Genomic DNA, 21,456 nt, shown 5'->3' on the forward strand with positions numbered 1-21,456 from the left:
AGTATATACAAAATAAGTTTTCGCAGGATCCAAATTCATTTCATTTGTAAATATATTTAATAGATGTCAAGAATTATTCTTGACTGCTTTAATTAAAGATAGATTTTTAAAGACTGGATTTAAGCAATTTTTAAATGGGTAGATTGTGTCAAAGAATTTTGCAGTCTGTGAAATACATTAACACTGATACTAAAAAGAGAGAGAAAAAAACAAACGAAAAAGAAACTGCTCCATGCAAATATTTCCAAGGTTGTTCTTAGCAATGTAGGGTTACTATTTTTTTCCTTTTTGGTGTTAATGTTATGTGGACACTGGAGACAGTTGTGCAGTGTGGATATTATTGCTGCAACAGAGAAAAGGGAAAAAGATAGGTTTGCAGCAGAGCCTGTGGATGGCACCAAGCCAGTGCCCTGAAAAATGGCAAACATGTCACAGCTAACAGCTGGATGCAGAAATATTTCTCTTTAATTTGGATGGATAAAATTTTTTTTCACAGCAGGGCACTCTCAAAAGAGTACAACATCAAAGAGGGCGGGTCTCACCAGTCAGACATCAGCTGGCTCCAGGATGGAGCAAAATGAATGAACTGTCAGGACTTTTCCAGCATATATGCTTTTGCCAAGTGAAAAGTTAAAGGTTCAGTGGCTTGTTCAGATCACAGACAAAATCCTGATAATGGAAGCCTGATTCCCTAAAGTCTTCCTCTGATCAACAGACAGAGGATGCCTGAAGAAGACTCCAGATTGATGGATGGCAGGCTTCATATCGACGGCTGCCGCCGTCTTCAGAGATAAGTGGAATTCACCAAATGCTCAACAGTTCTCAGGAGTGCCTGAGTCTCCGTGTCATAATCCTCAGAGTCACCGACTCTCCTCTGCTAACTTGACACTTAGCAGCAGCTGACCCACAGTGTGACCAAAATACCCATTTCCATTTCTTCACATGGTCGGCTCTCTGATGAAGGCTTTGCAAACACCACCACGGGTGTTTTACAGTTTATTGACACTTTTCAACTGTTTTTCTGATTACCATATTTCAGTCTTGACTTATATGTTAGTATTATGTGCAAACTCAACATAAACCTCTAATGATTTTCTAATATTTCTGGAACTTGATGAATGTGAATTGACAAAGTACAGTATATAGCTTTAAATCAGCATTACTGAAAATACAGCAACGGTGTATATAACCATTACTCACTTATTTTATGGGGCATTTATTACTTGACCTTTGAAGCCACATTTTAGAATCTTGGCATTTGAGACGTTCCAAAATATTCCAAACCAAAGTGAGAGGAAAGGATTTCCTTATTAGAAACAACAACAAAATAAGTTAATTATAATGGGCGGAGGAGGGAGAAACTATTAAAATGAAAAAATGTATAATATTATATATTTGAGAAAAAAATTGAAAAGCTGAACACACATAATATGGGCACGCTAGTCGGTGTTTACTTTAATGAGGAAACTTTATTGTAAAATATGCATATTCACAGTCTTATGCATTGTCTTTTTTTTTTTTTTAATGTTCCTAGTCATTATGACACATTGCGATAAGCAGAATTGGGGATTTGCGTCTTTATCCATTGCATGGTTGCTGGTTGTTTACATTTTAATAACAGATTAAGTAATTCTCACTAAATTGACATTTGTTCTAAAAATAGAAATTTGTTTGATAAAGAACATTATTAATCATTATGAATGTTTTTATGACCCTCATTTGGAGAATTTCAGTTAGTTTTAAAGGAAGAGCTCTACATTTCTCTCTGATAGGGCAAATAGGATGTGATGAAAAAAGCAATAACATGGTGGCCTATGATTCACATTTCCCAACTATATAACTGTGAGCAAATAATTTCATCTTTCTCAGCCCAAGGCTTATTCCCTGTGAAGCAGAATAATATTCTCAGCTTCCCTTGTAGGTCAGTTATACAGATAAATAAACCTGTAAAAGTATTTTATAAACTCAAATGCCACATGAATATGCATGACTTGGTCATTAACTGATGTTCTTTCCTTGTGTGAAGGTGGAGGCAGATGCTTTCACTTGTTTTGAAAGTTTTATTTTCTGATCTTTCTTCTCAAGCCTTGATTTAGCTTGATTTGAAAGTTTAAAACCAGAAAGGTTAGCAGGCCACACTGTTATGGTATTTGCTGTTTTCCTCTCTAGACTGGGGAGCAGTGCTGGATCTCTGTGGATCTGAGGCTCCAGGCTAAAATCCACAAATGTCCCCTGCTCTGCATCCAGGTACGTGTGACTGCACAGACAGCTCACCTACCTTGAACAAATTGAGTGTTCATGCAGAAATATGGCATTGTAAGTTGGGGCTCCCTCTGGTCAAAAATGTCAGTGACTTCAGAGGTCAAGCAATCTTACGTAGTATGTGATATTCAGTGAGAGATATTGGGATATTGGGGTTCTGAAGCCACAGCTAATTAAAACATTTGTAATAAATACTTGTTAATTTCAAGCATGTTCCAGAAATGTTTTCAAAGGTATAGTGGGTGCCTGTGTCTTTTACATGACAAGGGACACTGCAATAAACTAAAAACTGATTAACTTTAGGAAAGTGTAGAGTTGAAGAAATGCTTCCTTCCCGTTTTCTGGACAGTATTACATTCATATACCATTTCTTATTTTGACATAGTTTGCTTTATTTTAAAAATAGATTATCTGGGGGATAAAATATAAACTGTTAACACATCAGCTGTTTTACTCCTATATTCCCTTGACGTCATTCCAAATCTTTTTCTTCTTTCTCCTTTCTTTTTCAACAAAAGTTGATTTCCTGGTGTGTACAAAACCCTGTGTAAGGTACCTGTCAGTAAATTAAAAAATGATTAAAATATATTCCTGCCCTCAATGAGTTTATGCTCTGATAACCTTAGAAATAGTTTACTTGCATATGCTGCACATAATATATTGTGACCAGTGTCCGTGAGCAAGTTAGTAGATTATGTCTAGGCTGACTTTTCTCATCTAATAATAGTGTTGGTCTAAGGCTGGCTATGTTCTTTGAGCTCTTACTAGATGTCCAGCATTGTTTTAAGTCCTTTACATATACTCATTCATTTGGTTTTTATATCAGCTCTTCGAGATAGGGATTATTATTAGGACCATTTTTTTTTCTCAGAAAAAGAAAGTCTCAGCTTCCTTAAGAGGTTAAATAACTGACCAAAATCACATCACCACAATTTTAACTCACATGCATTGAAACTGACACCCACATGCATGCTCTTAACCTCTGTACTCTGCACCCTACAGTCACCCATAACCATAGTGGTTTATATTGTGTGTTTTCACTGAGAATACTTCAGAAGGTCTCCTTTAACAACCACTGTTCACCTTTTAAAAATCTTTTATTTAGCAATAAAAGTGTTCTGGTTACTAATTTTTTATAGTCAAAACAGCCAAGAATCATTCTTTTGAGTAAATGGTTGTAGAGTTAACTTATGGAATACAAAATATTGGGCCTCTACCTCCTGACACACAGAGGAATTGTGTAGTAAAACATATTTATCTTTGTTGGCAAACAGCATGCTTTCTTAAATTTCTAATACACTTGACAATTGGAACCCCAATTTTCTGAATTTTACAGAAAGATGGGGCTGTGTAAAGGCACTGTGTAAATAGGTAGAGGAGATCTGAGAAACTGTGTCTTTTTATCTGCTCTTCCCTGGATCCTCCATGAGCTGAGAAAGGATTTTAAACAGCGCTGGGCTCACAGATCTAAACTGGAAATCTCCAACGACCTCTTCTGGGCCCTTTCTGTGGTAATCGTTTATTCCATTTTAAATCATCATATGAAATTCACCTTTGTATTTCATAGAGTTGAAAGAGATTGGCTTAAAAAAGAATGTAGTATTTTTTAATCCTAGTTGTTAGTACTTAGAATCAAGGTTTAATTGCATTTAGTGGTAATTTCTTCTTAAGCTTTGAGTAAAATCCAAGATCCTGAAGAAGATATAGAATTATTGTGAGAATTCAGTTCACTTCGGCATGCATTGGGTTCCTCTTATGTGCTGGGCCCTGTGTTAGATGTGTGGGCATAAAATATGCTTCCTCACCTCGGCTGCTTGGCGAAAATTGAAGGAGGCTGGCACTTCAACACACAACCAAATGCTGATGTCTGGAGCCTTGGCACAGGGATATGCCAGGGTTGGGAACATGGGAGAGGGCATCTGAAATGTCTCCTCACTCCCTGAAAACTGACTAATCCCATTTATATGAAACCTTCAGATCCCCCTTCCCCCTCCCCATGCTGAAATTCAGGGACCTGGGTTTGGGGAGGAACAGATTCATGATTAAGTTGTAATTCAAGTTCCTTTTGTCTGAGGTCATTGGCTCTCTTCAAGATATTTACAGGACTGAATGAGGTGAGGAAGGCCTCAGCACACTCCCAGATGGGGAGGCAGAGAAGTGGAGAGCAGGTGAGAAGGCCTAGAGATGAGGTCTGGTTCTGTCGTGGACTAGTCGCCTCACTTTGCTTAGACTACTAACTTTTGCAGACACCATTTCCTTCTGTATAAATGGATGGGGTTGGAGCAGATGGTCTCTGAGGTCCCTTCCAAATCTGATTTTCCTGGGCTCTAAATTTAGCCACAGTGCTCGACATTCTAGCAGAAGAGTTGGTGACTGAGCTTCATGGAGGCCTTATCTACTGGAGGAAATGTGCTGCCTGTACTTTTTCACACAGGGTCCCCCAGCTTACCTTGGGCCCTTAGAGGTGTCCTGGGAACTGTCTCAGAGAGTCATGGTGGGGTTAGTTGTGTTGGTGAGGTGCTCCCATCAACTCCTCATTTTTTAACCAGGGCAACTTTCATCTGTTTTTATACTGGAATTACATTTAAGACTTCCTTGAATTAAAGGGGATCCTTCACTTGAAACGATCTTTGAAATCCTGTCCTGGTAAAAATGAAGGGAAATTAAAAACAAAAACAAAACAAAACAAAACTCTGCACTCCCCTTCACTGGAAAACTGCGGGACAGAAAGCTTGGATCTTGGGTCAGATGATGGCATCTGGGAAGCACAGGAGTGATGAACGTTTGCAGTGTCTCTAGGCTGTCACTTCAGACAGTTTTCTTTGAAAGTGCTCCCAGCTGTAATGGACTGATTTTCAGTGGTGCCAGGAATTCCCTTACTGCTGGGCTTACAAATGGAAATGTCTAATGAGGCCAAGCAGGTAAGTGCATTAGTGAAGTAAGTAGCATGTAAGACAGTAAGGAGTGGTAGGGACTGCAGAACTGGAAAAGCTCAAGCCCAGTCTAAAGGGAGCCACCTTTTCTTATCTTAAGTGGATCACTGCCACCAGTGATCATTTGCCAGAAATTGAGGACCCATCTTTTGATTTTTCAGAAGTTAGAAATCTCAATTAGATAAAATTAAAAAAATTTTTAAACATTGTGCAGGAAAAACATGGTTGGTCTGTTGTTTGAATTTAGCCTGAGAGCCACTAGTTTGCAAATTCTGCTTTGGAGAAACACTTTGCTCAGAGTCACCAATACACACAATTCCTATCATTTGGAAGATGGTATTATGCTTATGTTAAAACGAGCTTAGATCAGTCACTGGCTTCCACCATTTCTATGATTATTGTTGTTGTCATAGGCTGGCAGCCTTGGTAAATGACAAAGCAGTGGACAAGCCACTCACAGCCAGTTGTTGTAACGCGCAACCCTGGTGCATATTTTACTCCTGTTACTCTCATTTAAAGCTAGATTTTGTGCAAGGAAAATAAAAGCATGGGAGAGAGTGGCACTTCCTAATATCCAGGATCACGATACAACTCCTTTCTTGTGGTAGCTTTCAGTTAATGCTATGCATGATTTGTCATGAGTAAGAAATTGTGTGATCATTATCTCAACCATATGTGTGATGTCCCAATAAATAGAATTAGATTCAATACTATTAAAATCCCCTTAAAAAGGTAAGAAAGAGGTCTCCCTTTTTCTTATATTTCCACTCCTATTGATAAAAGAGAAAGAACAGACCAAAAGCAATGGTTTGAAAATAGCAGCAACAATAATCAGAGAAGAAATCAGAGGCTGATAATACGGTGATATGTATTACAAATATTTTCCCAAGAGAATAACAGATAGTTTTTAACATTAGGTAACATAGCTTCTCTGTTTTAATAATGCATGCAAAAACTGAACTACAAAAAAAAGGGGGCTAGGTTTTCTTTTCATTTATTTTTCTCTCTGGTGTTTTTTGAAATCAGTTAAGAGGCTCTTGCTATACTTGAGGTGAGGAAAAAAATCTCATTTGGACTAAAATGGTTAACAGTGGAGAGAATGACATAAATGCACTCGAAAAGTATATAGAAGGCAAATTCAACTGAATTTGATGATGGCTAGGCTCTGGGGGCTGAGAAAGAAAGCAGTATCAAGGTTGAATGAGTTTGTTCAACTCTGGGTATGTAGTTATGGGAGTTAAGTAGGTGCATGGGATTTGCATCACAGTTTCATGTGAAATATTATAATATTAGTATTAGCTAAAGCCAGGAAAGCCAAACCTCATGCCGTGTGCTACATTGTGTGATACTCAGGAAAAGCCTGACAAATAGCCTTTTACTTTTCCTCAAGGCAAGTAGCAGTTTATATCAGGCAGGCAAAAATTGTAGGTTTTATTGTAGTTACAATATACTTAGTTAAGATTATTGCTGAAACAAGAGTGTAGGGGGAAACACTTTTCATACCAATTTTAAGGGTGGACTGGTTAGTAGCTAGTGATCAAATGAGCCAACAGTTAAGACAGTCCCCACTAGTTAGAAATGTTAGGGGATTTTACTTGCTGTTGAAGATAGTGGCTTGATGCACAAAGGAGGATTGTTGTGTGCAGTTCTCAAAATGCTTCATAATAATTTTTACCAGCAGTCCCTATGGAAGGTTTATTTTTGGGGGAAGGGAAGGCAGGGGACTGGGTCATCAACATTTCTTACTCCATTAAAGATTAACAGTGGCATTAAGGGAACCAAATGGCTTTGGTCAATGTTGCAATTTTGAAGAAACTGGTTAAGATTCAAAATTTCAACTCTGAGGCTGTCAACAAGTTTCAGAGTTGCAATTTTGAATCTTAATCAGTTTCTTAAAACAAAACAAACAAAAAACCGCACAACAACAAAAACAGAAACAACTACAGTATAATCAATTCTAAATATGTTGTCTATCATTTGATTGCTCATGTAGCAGATGTAGCCACCCCATGAAATGTTTCCATTCTTTGCCATTATCCAAAACCTAGAAATTTAAAGAAGTCATTAGTCTTAAATAAATATCCAAGAATCTCTTCACTCTTCTCAAGCTAAATTGATTATCAGCTGTGATCACTCTGATGCATTTACCCAGTCATAACTTCTCAATTGTTTTTAACAGATTAATGTTTGTCTTTCATTGTGGGCTTAGTGGAAAGGTTGGAGTTGGAGAGGAATGAGTTTGAGAAAGGCAAAAATAAATTAAAATAAAATAAAATGAAATAAAATAAAATAAAATAAAATAAAAAAACTTAGCTGTTTTTAAATGACTGGTGATAGTAAAAAGAAACTGTCATCACTAAGCCCGTTTGCACCCCCCTCCCCCAGAATAGAAATGCTGAGCTAAACTATGAATGACCATACTAATTTTGGAGCCTAAATATAACCAGTGAGACTCTCTCTAACGCTTATTCGCCATGCTTATTTGAAAAGGAAAAATGGAAGGGCTGACTAGCAAGAGTGAGAGATACGATTTGTCAGGATGCTCTGGGGAAGTAGCTACCAGAAGAAGGATCCCACTGCTGATTTTATCTGAAATGGTGCAGTGTATGATGGTCCTTCTGAGAACCATACCCTTAGGAAACTCTTTTAACTGTCCCTGCTTCCTGGATGGCCCCAGGACTGGCAGTGACTTTCTAGAATTGCTGTGGATACATGACCTCCTCATCTCCCACTCCTCTAGATACCGCGTCCCCCTAAGTGCCCTGGATCTGAAGTCGTTTCTGAAAAGGCAAGCTGTTGCCTCTGCTGTCAGCACTGACTCTGTGTTTGCTTGGCTCCCTAGTTGCTTTCACGAGACTTTTTGTCCCATGCTTATTGAGTGGTTCGAAGCAGATTTCATTTTCTCACATGCTCTCTTGAAAGGAAATCTGTTTGAATTGATGTGAGGCAGTAACAATTAGACAACTCAGTTAAGAAATGTAGGATCCATAGGAAACAGCTATTTTTTTCTTTCCCTTTTTGAGGATCTCTCTCTATTTTTTAAATGACTCCTCTCCTAATAGTTTCAGATCCTGAAAACTTTGTCCTGAAAAACATCTTCTTTCAGGTGAGAGTTCATTTGTTTCATCCACATCAGAGTCTGTTTTGCCAGTTCTTTCCGGCTCCATAACTCTCCAACTGTCTTCTGCTAGGTGTCACCCAGCCTGTTGATCGGACAGTTACTGCCTCCCGAATGCCTCTGGGCAGTTGTGTGTTTGAGCCTGGGGGGCTCAAATGTGGATGTTCCGACAATGTCAATGTGGCCTCTCCTTTCAGCTTGCTTTGTTTATCCAGCAGCTCATTACTTAAGACTAGCCTGTCAAAATCAGTCAAATATTCTTTGGGAAATATGGTCACATCCGTGAGATACCACAAATATGTTTAATACAGAGAAGATTGGCTTGATAAGAAAAACATGATCGACTTGCATCACCAAACCATATTTTCCTGTTATTCCGGTTGAGTGTCCACAAGCATCAATAAGCACTAGCAAACCTAAGGGCAATAAATTTCTGCAGCTGACACATAAAGACACCAAGGGAAGCAGGGAAAATGATTGCTGATGATTCGTTCTAACTACTTGACCTTCTGACCTCTTCTCCAGATATATGACCAGGATGGGACACTACAGCACTTTATTGATGGTGGGGAACCTAGTAAGTCGAGCTGGATGAGGTATATCCGATGTGCAAGGCACTGCGGAGAACAGAATCTAACAGTAGTTCAGTACAGGTAAAGTATATCTTGATTTACCACCTACAGAGCTGAAGCCGTTTGGCTTGCATATACAAATTCAGGCTTGCCACTGGTGGGGAAAAAAAAAAAAAAAAAAAAATCCTGCAGAACTCTGGAAGGACTGGCAGACATTTTTTTTTTTTTTTTGCTTGATTTCTGAAACCTCCTTAGTTCCTATGACAGTAAGAGCATTCATGAACACTTAGGATTAAAAGTGCTAGTAGATGGCCTCCTTCACTCCGTGCACATGGTGAAGTTACTCCCACATCGTTAGAACTTCCAGAATGGTCTGAATTAGCCCAGCAAACGCACTGACTTGGGGTGCTTTTCCCAAGCAGATGTATTCACACAGATAAGTAGATGGTCAGAGATTCAGCCTCAGGTCTCTTGCTTTCAGTCTCCTTCATGCTGTCTCCTTTGAGGAATAGCTTTGTTTGCACAACAGCATGGGAAACCAAGAACTCTACCTTCCCACCCATACCTTTCCAAAACCGTTAGACTTAGTGGCAGTGACAGAGCCAGGGTAACTCTCCTGCTCCCTCTAAAGGTGGCAGTGGGTTTGGCCCTTTGATGATTCAGGATTCCTTTCAGTTCATGAGGCAGTTCCCAGGCATAGAGAAGCCCCTGGTTTCCTGAAAGGTATGGGCAAAACTCAGAGGATAACAAAGGCAGGGTGGAGCCATCCCCATTTCCCGTAGGGGATCCACACAGGGAGGCCTCTGGGGAGCTGAGAAGCAGGGTGGATTCTCCGGACGCTCAGTCAGTTCTTCCCAGTGCACCTGCTGGTGAAGCATTTCCATTTAGTGCTAGGGAAGGCTGGAGTGGAGACGAGAGGGCAAAAACGAATCAAATAGGACAAAAGCCCCACCACTAAGCCTTCTTTTCTCAAAATCCCTCGAAAACGTGTGCCATATAAATATATGACCTCAGTTATAAACAGCCGTGTTCCCTTTAGAATCAGAAGCAACTGTTTAGCTTTATTAGGCACCACAGACACATCAAAGCAGAGGGCTCTGTGCTCAGCAACTTGGAGTCCTGCCTATGGCTATTTATTTTCCTTTCCCTTTTTTTTTTTTTTTTAAATGAAGCTTAAGTTTTTCTTTTTAACTTTCTTCCCCTTGTTGGTTAAAGGCTGCACAAATTTGGCTTGCTCTCTGAGGTCTTCAATTAAAAAAAATTTGGGCAGTGTGTGACTCACCGCCTTGGTTTTCAGTGCAGTTTTATTTCATTAAATAACGGTTTAAATGAAGTAGCACAAGACAGTATTTCATTACACTGCTGTATATGGACTTTGTTCACTTTTATTACAGCTGCATTTCTGTTGTGAGGTTTTATATAAAACTCTGAGCTAGAAAATTAGTGAAGATTGTGCTTGTCCATTTAGTAAGATAGTCTGGTTCTGTAATGGGTACCCAAGGAGCTATTGAGGCAAATTCTGAATTTGGGAAACAAGAGCCCCCTAAGAGGAAGGTGGGCATGGGTAAGTCATTGCCTATCTGTCAGTATTAAGTGGGTTTTTTACAACTCCCCCTTTCATGATGGTGCTTACACTATGAGCTCTCTCTACTGATCTGTTTTCGATTACTTCAGATCTTTACAAAATGAACTACAAAAACACAATTTTAAAAACTGGCATTCATCACTGGTGACCACGTCCAAGAGTAAGAAAATAGAAAAGTTGGACCCTGAAGAGCCAGTCTAATTTTTATTGTACATGAATGTCCGCTTCACAAAAAGTCAGCTGGTTTAAATTCATTCTGTTATGATTTGTAATATCTAAATGGAATTTTCTTCAAAGCGCCCTTGATTGATTGACCCTTAGCTGAACGTTTTGTTTTTATTTTGAGGCTGACAATAATGTTTGTTGGCATGTGTTCCACTTCAACTGCGTTGGGACGCCATGAAGCTATCTTTATGAGTCATCCAACCACAATACTAAATACATGTCAGCAAAGGAAATATTATCTGAAAAGGGAAAAATCCCTTTGATGTGCTTCAACATGCAGAGATTTCTGCGAGTTTTGGAAGCTCTGCCCGCTTGTAAGGAATGGTGTACGCTTACACATTTTTTTCCCCCTTTCGGCCTATTCGGTGCCTCAGAAGACCACCCATTGCTTGAAAACAGTTCTGCTCTTTCAGCAGCAAAGTGTGTCATTTGGTTTTAGCACATTCATTTGCCGGGCGCAGTGTTTATATTAAGGGAAGCCAAACCGAGAGATGAAATGTTGCAAGGGTGAAGTACAAAGTAGACTCAATTTTTCTCAAGTTAGGAGATGCCAGTGATTTATAGCTCAGCTCCAATTTTGATTTTTTTATGTAGCAGTGGAAAGAATTAATAAAATGCACAGCTCTTGGAGATGCAGAGGGAGGAAGGGTAGCAAGAGCTAGGCAACTGGCTGGAGTTTTTGTCAGATATTCATAGAATGTTGGGAAAAACATTCTGCTTAGCTAGCAGTGCCCTCGTGAGACAGAATGGCAGCAAGTAAGGAAAATAACAAGATAAATGAAATTTTTGCAGCTGCAAGTAAAATATTGAGAATCTGCACTTTTTTATTGATCTTTATGATCCTATTGCCAAGAGCCACTTTGTGGTGACAAAATATGTTGACAAGTGCATATCTCACTGCCATGAAAAATGTGGAGAAGCATTCGCCTTATGTCTGCAGTGTTATACAAGGAACAAATTGCCCTGCTACAGCCAATTCCTTACAGAAAGAAGAAATTTAAGGCCCACCAACCCTACACACTTTTATCTTGAACTTGAGGTTCATATTTGTAGCAATTCTTCATTGAGAAAACCAGTCTCAGTCTCCTCATTTTTTTAATCTGTAGATTTTTTTAAAGTACCAAAGCTATTATAAAAAATGTTTATTTCTCATACCTTCACTGTATCATTTCAGAGTGTAATCTTTCAGCCAGAGTAAAGTGCTCCTCTTGTATTTATTGAATTTCCATCCATTTCACATAGGAACATTTTTCTCTTCTCCTGTATCAAACTTTAGAAAAAGAGCAATGGAGAGAATTTTTATTTCCCTGAGTCCTTATATCACAAAGCTGCTTAATTTTATTACAAATTTGGGAACTCCCAACGCCAAGTTGCAATAATACATTTAATGCTTTTCCTTCAAATAAGAGGTCAATAGTTTTTATATATGAGGTTGGGACACCAGTGTCTTTGCAATTTTCCTGAGAGGAATTTTCTCATTAGTGTGAGATGAAATTTTTTTTAATGAACTCTTCCTTCCTGATGTCTCCTGGGCTAAATATCTGTCTCTTCAGCCAATTCATTCTAGGGAGGGTCATTGTGGAAATAAACTGAATGCTGTTTATCATACTGAGTTACAGACTCTAATTGGTTGCTGGGGACAATCAGTTGGGTGTATATTTATTACAAACAGAAACTGTTTAGATGGAGCTGAGCAGAACTTTTTCGGGGCAATAAAAATATGGATGGGGGCACATGAGTCCTATGTATTACTAAGCTGGGTTTTCTTTTGTTTTGAATAGGTCGAATATATTCTACCGAGCCTGTATAGATATCCCTAGGGGCACCGAACTTCTGGTGTGGTACAATGACAGCTATACGTCTTTCTTTGGGATCCCCTTACAATGCATTGCCCAGGATGAAAACTGTAAGAATTTATTTTAGCTCTGAATTCACATTTCAATTTACCTATTTCAAAGCTAACTTTTTAAGAGGTTTTTTTGAAACTCATGGAACATGGTTCACTAAAATAAGTAACACAAACATATACAAGTCTGTTCCATTGTTTTCTTTTCCCTGCATGTCATCTGCTTTATCGTAGGGCATCTTAACCTGTATGGGCCAGTCCTTCACCTATTAACAACTTCAAAGCCTTTGCCAGATTTTAAATAATAGTTGAAGCAAGTTAAGTCAGCTGGTATTCACTGAGTACCAACTACGTGTCTGGTTCTATGCTTGCCACCTTAGGGATTACAAGAGCAGTGTAAGGTTCACCTTCTGCTCTGAAGGGATGTATAGTCTTGTGGGAGCCACACTGTATGCAAAAATGAAATAATAAGAAAGCAATGACATTTAATCAGGGGTAGCACCCCTTTAGTTGATTGGGTGTGCTTCCTCCTGCTTCCTCCTACATAGTCATTTGCATGACAAATAATATTTAAAATGGTAGATATGTGACTAAAGAATTTTTGTGTCTTTCTAAATTTTTTGTCTAAAACCATGTCTGGAAACATGTAATTTTCTCCTATCTTTATTACCGTACCAACCATTATCTTTAAAATAATTAACACCTAGGCAAATGTAAATTTGCAGCAACTTTCATGTAAACTTTATATTTCTGCTCTATCAGTTATCTGAAAAGTATTTTAAAGTGATTTCCAGTATTTGGAACAGAATTAGCACTGATGTGCTTCAGTGAGAAACACTGATTTCAGTGATATTGTGTTTTCTTGTCACCAAATTGACTAATTTGTGAACTGATAATTTGATGTTATGCTACAAAAAGAAACAAAGATAACAGATGTCTTTTGATAATGGATAAGAAACTTCATTTTGAAAAAAGTGTTTTTTTTTTTTTATCATTTTCTTCTCCTCTTTCTCACACATGCACTCACACACCAAAAACTACAATTTAAAAATGCTCATATTATGACTCATCAAAATGCTGATGGTCAGATATTTCTTTCCCATTTTGTCTTTAATTTCTTTGTAAAAAGAAAAATCATCAAAAAGCCTATTACTATCAACTTTCCTTTTCTATTTTACCCTAACCCCAAAACCAACATCAAATCAAAAAATGAATCTTTGGACATATAGTACATTCCTCTGACATTTCCAGCTTCCACTGGAAAGTTTATTTTCTGCTGCTATATTCCTGTTTGAGGGGGTTCCTGTTTTCATAGGAGAAAATCTCAGTGTTGGCCATGAGTATGCAGTGAGAGGCAAATGTAGATGTAGAAGCCACTGTACTCTGCCTCAAACAGAATGGCTCCATGCCCCATGCCCCCAAAACTAGATCTTTATCTATGCACAGAAAGGCATCAGTGTCAGCCAGCCTCCCCATCTGCTAACATGGACTTGTCTGTATGTTGGAACCTTGATGTAACCATCTAGAGTGTTTGATCCAAGAGGATTCTAGAAATCTCACGAGATCCTCTGTTTCTTCTTTTAATACAACCTGCTACAGACTGAAGCTGTTGTTGTGGTGTGAGTGTTGAGGAATGTCTAGAGTAAACATATCGAGGCCAAATATTTATTCGTTCATTGTTCAGATGTATAAGGAACACCTACCATGAGCCAGTGTCTTTGCTGGGTGATGTAAATATAGCAGTGAACAAAATGGACAAGAATCCCTGCCCTCATGGAGCTTACATTCTAATGAGGGGAGACAGATTATCAACAGATATATAAGTAAATAAATAGTTGGCCAGATAGTGATAAGTGTTGTGGGCTAATAAAGCAGAAAAGAGATAAAGAGGTGCCAGGAGTTAGGAGTTATAGTTTCAGAGAGTGAACGGGGTAAGCTCCACTGGGGAGGTGGACTTTGGGCAAAGACTTAAGATGGTGAAGGAACAAGCCATGTGTTAGTAGGTAGAGCATTCCTGGCAGCCAGACAATTACAGGTCCCAAGATGGGAATGTTCCTGGCATGTTGGAAGAGCATCACAGAGGTCAGCATGGGTGAGGCAGAGTGAGTGAGGTGAAGAGGGGTTAACTTAGATGTGGGTGGGTGCTACGGCAGGGAAGACCTTCTAGGGCCCTGGAGGCTCTGTGTGAGCTGGGCAAAGGGGGCTGTTGTAGGGTTTTGAGGAAAAGAACGATTTGACTGAATTTTTTTCAGGAATACTCCCTGAGTGGAGACTGGACAGGGGGAAGAGCAGGGAATCTAGCTAGAGGCTCTTGCAGGAATCCAGGGGGAGAGATGATGGTGGTTTGGACTAGCATGGGAGTGGTGGAGGTGGTGAGAAGTAGTTGGATTCTGGATATGTTTTAAAAGTAAATTCAACAGCATTTTCTTACACATTAGATGCTGAGTGAGAAAGAGGAGTCAGGGATGACTTTGAGGCTTTTGGCCTGAGGAGCTGGAAGGATGGCATGACCACTTACTGAGCTCTGAGCCAGAAATGGAAACTGTGGAGTGACCACTTAGGAAATGCATTTCTTACCCTTGACCTGGATCTCTGGAGTGCAAGACTCATATCTGCATGGTGCTTCCACCTGACAATGCTGTCACATGGACGGGAGGGATTGTGGGGTTGGAGTAGAGCATTTTTGGGTCTGTGTGCCATTCACAGCCACCTGACAATGGGTGTCTAAGAGCATACCAGGCCTTCAGATTTGGTGCCACCATGCCAAAAATGTACTTTCTGGAAAAAACATACCAGTTGCTTTTCAATTCTTCTTTCTACTAGTGTCTAACCTGAGTGAAGCATTCTTGAGATTGATGATTAGAGTATTGAATAAACTCTACCAGGATATATGATATATCATTTAGCACCTGAAGTCCTTGAAAGAAAATTTGCAAAGCTACAACAGCTTGAAGTATTGTAGACTCAGTAGGAAAACTAAGTAGTTCTTTTGGGTTCTGTTCAGAGCTCTAAGTAACGGTTGAGCGAAGTTTAAAAGGAATTAAGCCATTGACTAAAGTGCTCAACAGTGACAATCCCCTTTCCCCCAAGGGTATTATAGGAATTTTATTTCAGTTCCTGTCTCAGAGTCATATATCTGTCATGTGATTGGCCACCCAAGAAACCAGCAGAAGGCTTCATCAGATAGTGTGGGGGAGATATATGACTTTGACTGCCTCTAAGATGGATTCTCATTCCATGTGATTCACTGGGAGACCTGGGAACACCTAAATGAGGATTCTTTCTTCTGTGCTAAGAAAATACTCTGCGATTTAAAAGCACAAATGTGTGAAAGGGCATGGACAGATCATTTAACAGATAGCCTTCCACAGCCCTGAGTAATTTAAATCATCTCTACTGGATTAGCAATTCTAAGACAATTTTTATCCCACTGAGCTAGCCACGAAATAAATCAGGTACCTAAAAAGAAGCTTCTTGAGATCAAATACTTTTTCGATAAAATACCTCCACAGAGTCTCTTTATAGTGCTATGCACACAGTGAACAATGAAGAATGTGCACTGAATAAATACTGAGAATTTCTATTACCATTATTAGAAGGGATTAATTATTTCAGGCAGATTTTTTGTTGTTGTTAATGAAATTGATACCTGGACCAAGGCATTCAAGGAAAATATGATTTTACTTACTGAGTAATATTAAGCACCTTCAGTTATAAAAATATAACTTTCTTCCCATGGTTCTTTCAACATTGAAAGTACACATTTCCTATCGAGCGTGTGCGGTGGGTTTGGGTTCAGGACGTGCCCCCTCCACTGGCGGCCCCAAAGCAGGGTGGCTGTGGGTACACTCACTGCCCGGACAGCTCATTGAAAGCCGCCTTGACTCAGAGAAGACAGCAGTTCAACAGGCATTTGGGTTCTGGAAGCAATTCCTATGTTATTTTCTTTTTAAAAAAGTCGTATTATAAATGTAATACAGCTCCAAAGAGAGCGCCTTTCCATCCACTGTGGGCCTTTCAAAAGAGCCTGAAGGAACGCCTGTGTCGACAGATCGCATCCGCAAGAAGGAATGAGGTTCCCCAAAGCTTCCAGTGGGGGATTAGCTCCTGCAGAGTGTAAAGACCTTAGTGTATTCATATTCATTTCAGAGGAAATTAAAAAAAATCCTGGGAATAAATGTTAAACAAGTCTTCCTGCTGCTTTTTCTGTCTCGGCATATGAAGCTGAGGTGGCAGAATGTGAACCTTGATGGCAACAGGGGAGTTGCTGCACCAGAGTAAACCCTGCCTCCTCGAGGACCCCTGCCTTTTTCTTTTGATTTTAAAGAGCAGAAAATAAAAAGGGGGACCTCTGCACGGTGCCCCTTACCCCCACTGTTCCACCAACAGTGAGAAACTAGGTCAGAGTCAGGAAGGCCCTACTCAAGCCCTTAGCGGTGACCTTTAGAAGATTATGTATAGTTCAGTCCACAAGACCATCTGTGCAGGGCCCCAGGGGAAGCATTGTGATAGGTGCAAAAACCCAGGCCCTGTCCTAAAGGAGCTCAGTCTAGAAGAGAACACATAAGCACATAACCGCGATATCAAACACCGTGCAGATGCTGCATGAGGTGGCCACAACAGAGAGCGTGAGCTTGTGGCTGTCAGGCTGTCTATGTCATTCAGCTGGGAGGAGTCCAGGTTCCAGGCCTCTTGTGTACAGTGCAAAGCTGGGGTTGGCTTAGAATCAGGAGCCAAAAAATACTATCCTGTCCCTGAATGGGGAATAGAAAAATGCTGCCCTCAAGCCAGTAATCTAAGGGACTGTCCATCTTGGGGCATTGGTAAAAACAGTCATACTCTAAAAACTAGCCCTAGCCGTAGGATGTTATGAGGCTTGATTTTGCACTACTTGCCAGCTATGGAAACCCTGAGCCAACAGACTAATATAAAAATTGGTCTAGAGCTGTTGAAACCTGTAGGTTCCTAGAAGAACAAAGAAGTCACTCACCAGGGATGCTTCTGACTCTTCTACAAGATTCCAGCAAGAAGGCAGCACCCACTAAAAAAGGTGTTGACAGAGACGAATGGCAAAGGTCTCAGGGAAAGTCACTGTTATGAGAGATTTGGCTTTTTGCATGCTGTAGGATATTGTGGTGTGCTGCCTCAAGCCCAGCTTTGCTACTGGATGGAGGCGCTCATTCCCACTGTATGTGGGAGTGTAGCGGGCTGACATCTTGGATGAGTTGTTTCCAGGAATTACCTTTAGTCCACTTGAACCACCTCACCCTTGGTCATACTTCCTCCCACAGTAGCCCATATCCAGTGACTGGTCAATGTGGGATGTATAAAGGACTGGTTCCCTTACCTCAAACCAGGACAACCCTAAAGGACATTCATTCCTTCCAGCTCCAGAGCTGTTAAACTCCCTCAGCCCAGTGCTGCTTGCCTCACTTCCCAACAGGTGTTGATCCTGAGAGCAATCCCCAAACCCCAAATCCCCATTTCAGAGTCTGTTTCCTGGGTGACCTAATTTAAGACAGGTACTCCCAGATTTCCATTTTCAATCCAGACCTCTTTACTGAGCCCCAGGCTCCTCTCCAGCTGTCTTGGCAACATCTTCACTTCCATGTTTCTCATGCATCTCCAACTACACCTGCGTAAAACTAAAACTACTCTATTCACTCCCACTAACTGCCTCTCCCATCTTTCAGTAGCTCTCACTCCCAATCATCCAATTGCTTTATCGAGAAACCTTGACACCTCACCCTTGCTCACCCTTCTATCCAATCAACCACCAAGTCCTGTTGATTGCATATTCTTAATGCATTTCTTCACTTCATTTCTGCTGCCACCTGACTAGTGTCACCATCCACTCTGGCTTGGACCCCTGCAGTAGCCTTCTGCACGACTTCACACTTTCTTTCTTTAGTTCATGGTGGCCAGAGTGAAGTTTCAACCATTTGCTTATTTTATTGTTTCAGTTTATTCACTTGTTTTGTTAATAGGTAGCTCTGTCCCATAGAGCAAAATGCAGAAAGTACTGTGGACATGTAAGTCTCCTTCCAAGATGCCATCAGTAATGTTGGCAGGTTCTCAGGTATTCTTTCAGAGATAATTTTTGCCCATTCAAGCATCTAATATTCCCCCTTTTATTCTCTGGCTGTCATTCTCCCACATGTATATGTAGCACACTGTATACATTGTTCTGTACTTTGTTTATTTACCGATACAGAGCGATGATGCCTTTAAAGCATAAATCTGATCATCTCACACCTGAACTTAAAATCATTTTTTGGCTTGCCATTACTCTTTGCTAAATCCCCAGTTCCTTAATATGATAGCCTATGGGTCACAGAGAGTCTCCAGAAACATTTTCTATGGCCCATATAGTATTTTACAATATTAGATTCCAAACATCTCTAGACTGGCCATACCCTGTTCAGAATGTTACCGCCCCCACCATCCTCTGTTGTGTTAACCTGTCTACCATCACCCCGTCAGATATTTCTGTGGCCTGTCCAGCTCCCACAGGCATTGACAATTGTGCTGCCTTCCTCTCCAGCCTCGGCTGCAGCCCATCTCCTCTTCTCTCTCTGTCCACATTGCCTTTTTTTCCATTCCTTTAGTGCCCTGAGCTCCTTCCTACCTCAGCATGGTACAAGACTCTATGGCAAAGCTGCTGATATTCCATCTTTTTGCATTGCCTTTTCCTCCCTTTGCACTTGTATGATGCCCGTATACCCCCTCAGGACTCAGATTCTCTCATACTCCACGTTTAGCCATCCCTGATTTATCATTTCCTGACATCCTTTCTTTTCTCTAACAGCACTTACCACACTTGTCGTAACTGTACTTTGACAATTCCAAAATTTATGTATTTTTTTTCTTAACATTTTAATCTTTCTGAAACTGGCAGGTGTTTTGCAATTAATGGTGACTTACAATTATAATGGTGAAATTAATGGAATGTTACATTTGGTGAAACTGAGTCAATATTTATCTGTAAAGACATCAGCTTAATATCTGTCTTTCCCACTAGAGTTTATGTGCCAGAGGGCAGTGACTATGGCTTTCCTGATCCCCCTATATCCATGGTGCCTAGCACAGGGTCAGGCATGTAATAGATGCTCAGCAACTATTTGTGGACTGAATGAATGAACGAGGAAGGGGTAAACTGAACTTTGTTTTATAGATCCTGAATTTGCCTCTCTCAATATTTTAACTGTCCAGATTTCATGAGTTCATGTTCTTCCTTGACGGTATCCTTTAAGGCTGTGGGAGTTTGCCCTCTTCCTCTTAATCTTTGCGTTTCCAGACTGAAGAGATTGACTAGCTCAATATTGCTTCATGCAGAAACCACTTCATCTTTTTGGTCATTTTAATAAGCCATCTCTGCACCTTTTGCAGTTGTCTATGTTTTCTTTCTTATGTTGGGATGAAATTTCCTGTCCTTTTTCTGAAAATTTCCTGTGTTTAGTTTATACCTTTAATGGCCATAGTCAGTGAGGCTGATATTTAAGAAGAATAATCTTGTCTTCTAAAAAGTGCTGCTTTAAATTTTTTTTAGGAGACAGGATCTTGCTCTGTCACCCAGGCTGGAGTGCAGTGGCATGATCATATATAATAGAGCATTGTAAACTATCGTCACCCTACTGATCTATCAAACACTATATCTTATTTCTTCTACCAAACTATACATTTCTACCCATTAATCAATCTCTCTTCATCCCTACTCCCCTGTCACCCACACATTCTTTTGTTTTAATATAAAGGTTATGTGACCTTAACAATTTTTTAGAATTAATCAATTAGGTTACTTTTTTTTTTTGAGATTGAGTTTCACTCTTGTTGCCCAGGCTGGATTGCAATGGCGTGGTCTTGGCTCACTGCAACCTCTGCCTCCCAGGTTCAAGTGATTCTCCCACCTCAGCCTCCCAAGTAGCTGGGGTTACAGGCACGCGCCACCATACCTGACTAATTTTGTATTTAGTAGAGACAAGGTTTCTCCATGTTGGTCAGGCTGGTCTTGAACTCCCGACCTCAGGTGATCCGCCCACCTCGGCCTCCCAAAGTGCTGGGATTACAGGCGTGAGCCACCACACCCGGCTCAATTAGGTTACTTTCTAGGAGTGTAAGTCAGAGCTCAGAATCTATCATCTACACTTAGAGTATTATTTGTATTATTTCCCCCAAAGGCATTTTATTCCTTTTCCTACAGTGAAGTGGCTGGCCAGTGTTTCCCGCTCTCTTGCATGTTGATGACATCTTCATTCTATGGTTTTCTCACCATGCATTACTTCCTGTTAGTCTGAAATTGCCTGGCTTGTAAAAGCTTAGTGTTGCCTAAAACCTTGTGGGCTTCCCTGTGCTTTGCCTCTTCTGGATTAGTAATGAAAAGCCCAAACAAGATGGTTCTACCCCAATCTGTGACAATGCTGCTGTTTTTATATTTTATTTTTTAAAATGCCAGAACATGGCAAAACATTCCTTCTTGTCTTTCAGTGCCTACTTAAAAAGTAACAATCTGTGTGCCATAAAATATTTTTTAAGTGTAAAAACGGTCCACAAATTCTATATTGATTATATGCTTTTGCCCCAGAATTCAAATATACATAAATATTTGTATATAGAATAAAGACATACATACAAACATACATAGGTAGGTGTGTATATGTATAACATAAGTATCTGTAACATGTATATATATGTATAACATAAGTATATATAACGTGTATTTATATATAATACACACAAAACAATGTACTAGCTGTAAAAACATCCTTTAAATTTTGAAACACAGCTGTTGAGCAGAGATGCTATGAGTGTATGGTCAGAAAAAAAAATTCTGACTTATAAGTCTGAAAGCTAAAACTTGCCACCTAGATGTGTCCTTAAGTGAATGTGTGACCCAGGGCAAGTTACTGGACCTTCTT

The 21,456-nt window shown here is 39.9% G+C and overlaps 1 protein-coding gene across 1 annotated transcript in view; it reads left to right on the plus strand.

Annotated features, from left to right (window-relative positions):
* The window catches only part of PRDM6 (PR/SET domain 6), a 104,758-nt gene that overhangs the window by 58,288 nt on the left and 25,014 nt on the right, over window positions 1–21,456 (plus strand). Inside the window, exons 4-5 of the mRNA XM_025386834.1 lie at window positions 8,839–8,966; window positions 12,477–12,601. Coding sequence (XP_025242619.1) covers window positions 8,839–8,966; window positions 12,477–12,601 — 253 coding nt within the window. The remainder of the gene's footprint in view (window positions 1–8,838; window positions 8,967–12,476; window positions 12,602–21,456) is intronic.

The sequence above is a fragment of the Theropithecus gelada genome, chromosome 6 (assembly GCF_003255815.1).
Source record: "Theropithecus gelada isolate Dixy chromosome 6, Tgel_1.0, whole genome shotgun sequence".
NCBI classification, from domain to species: domain Eukaryota; kingdom Metazoa; phylum Chordata; class Mammalia; order Primates; family Cercopithecidae; genus Theropithecus; species Theropithecus gelada.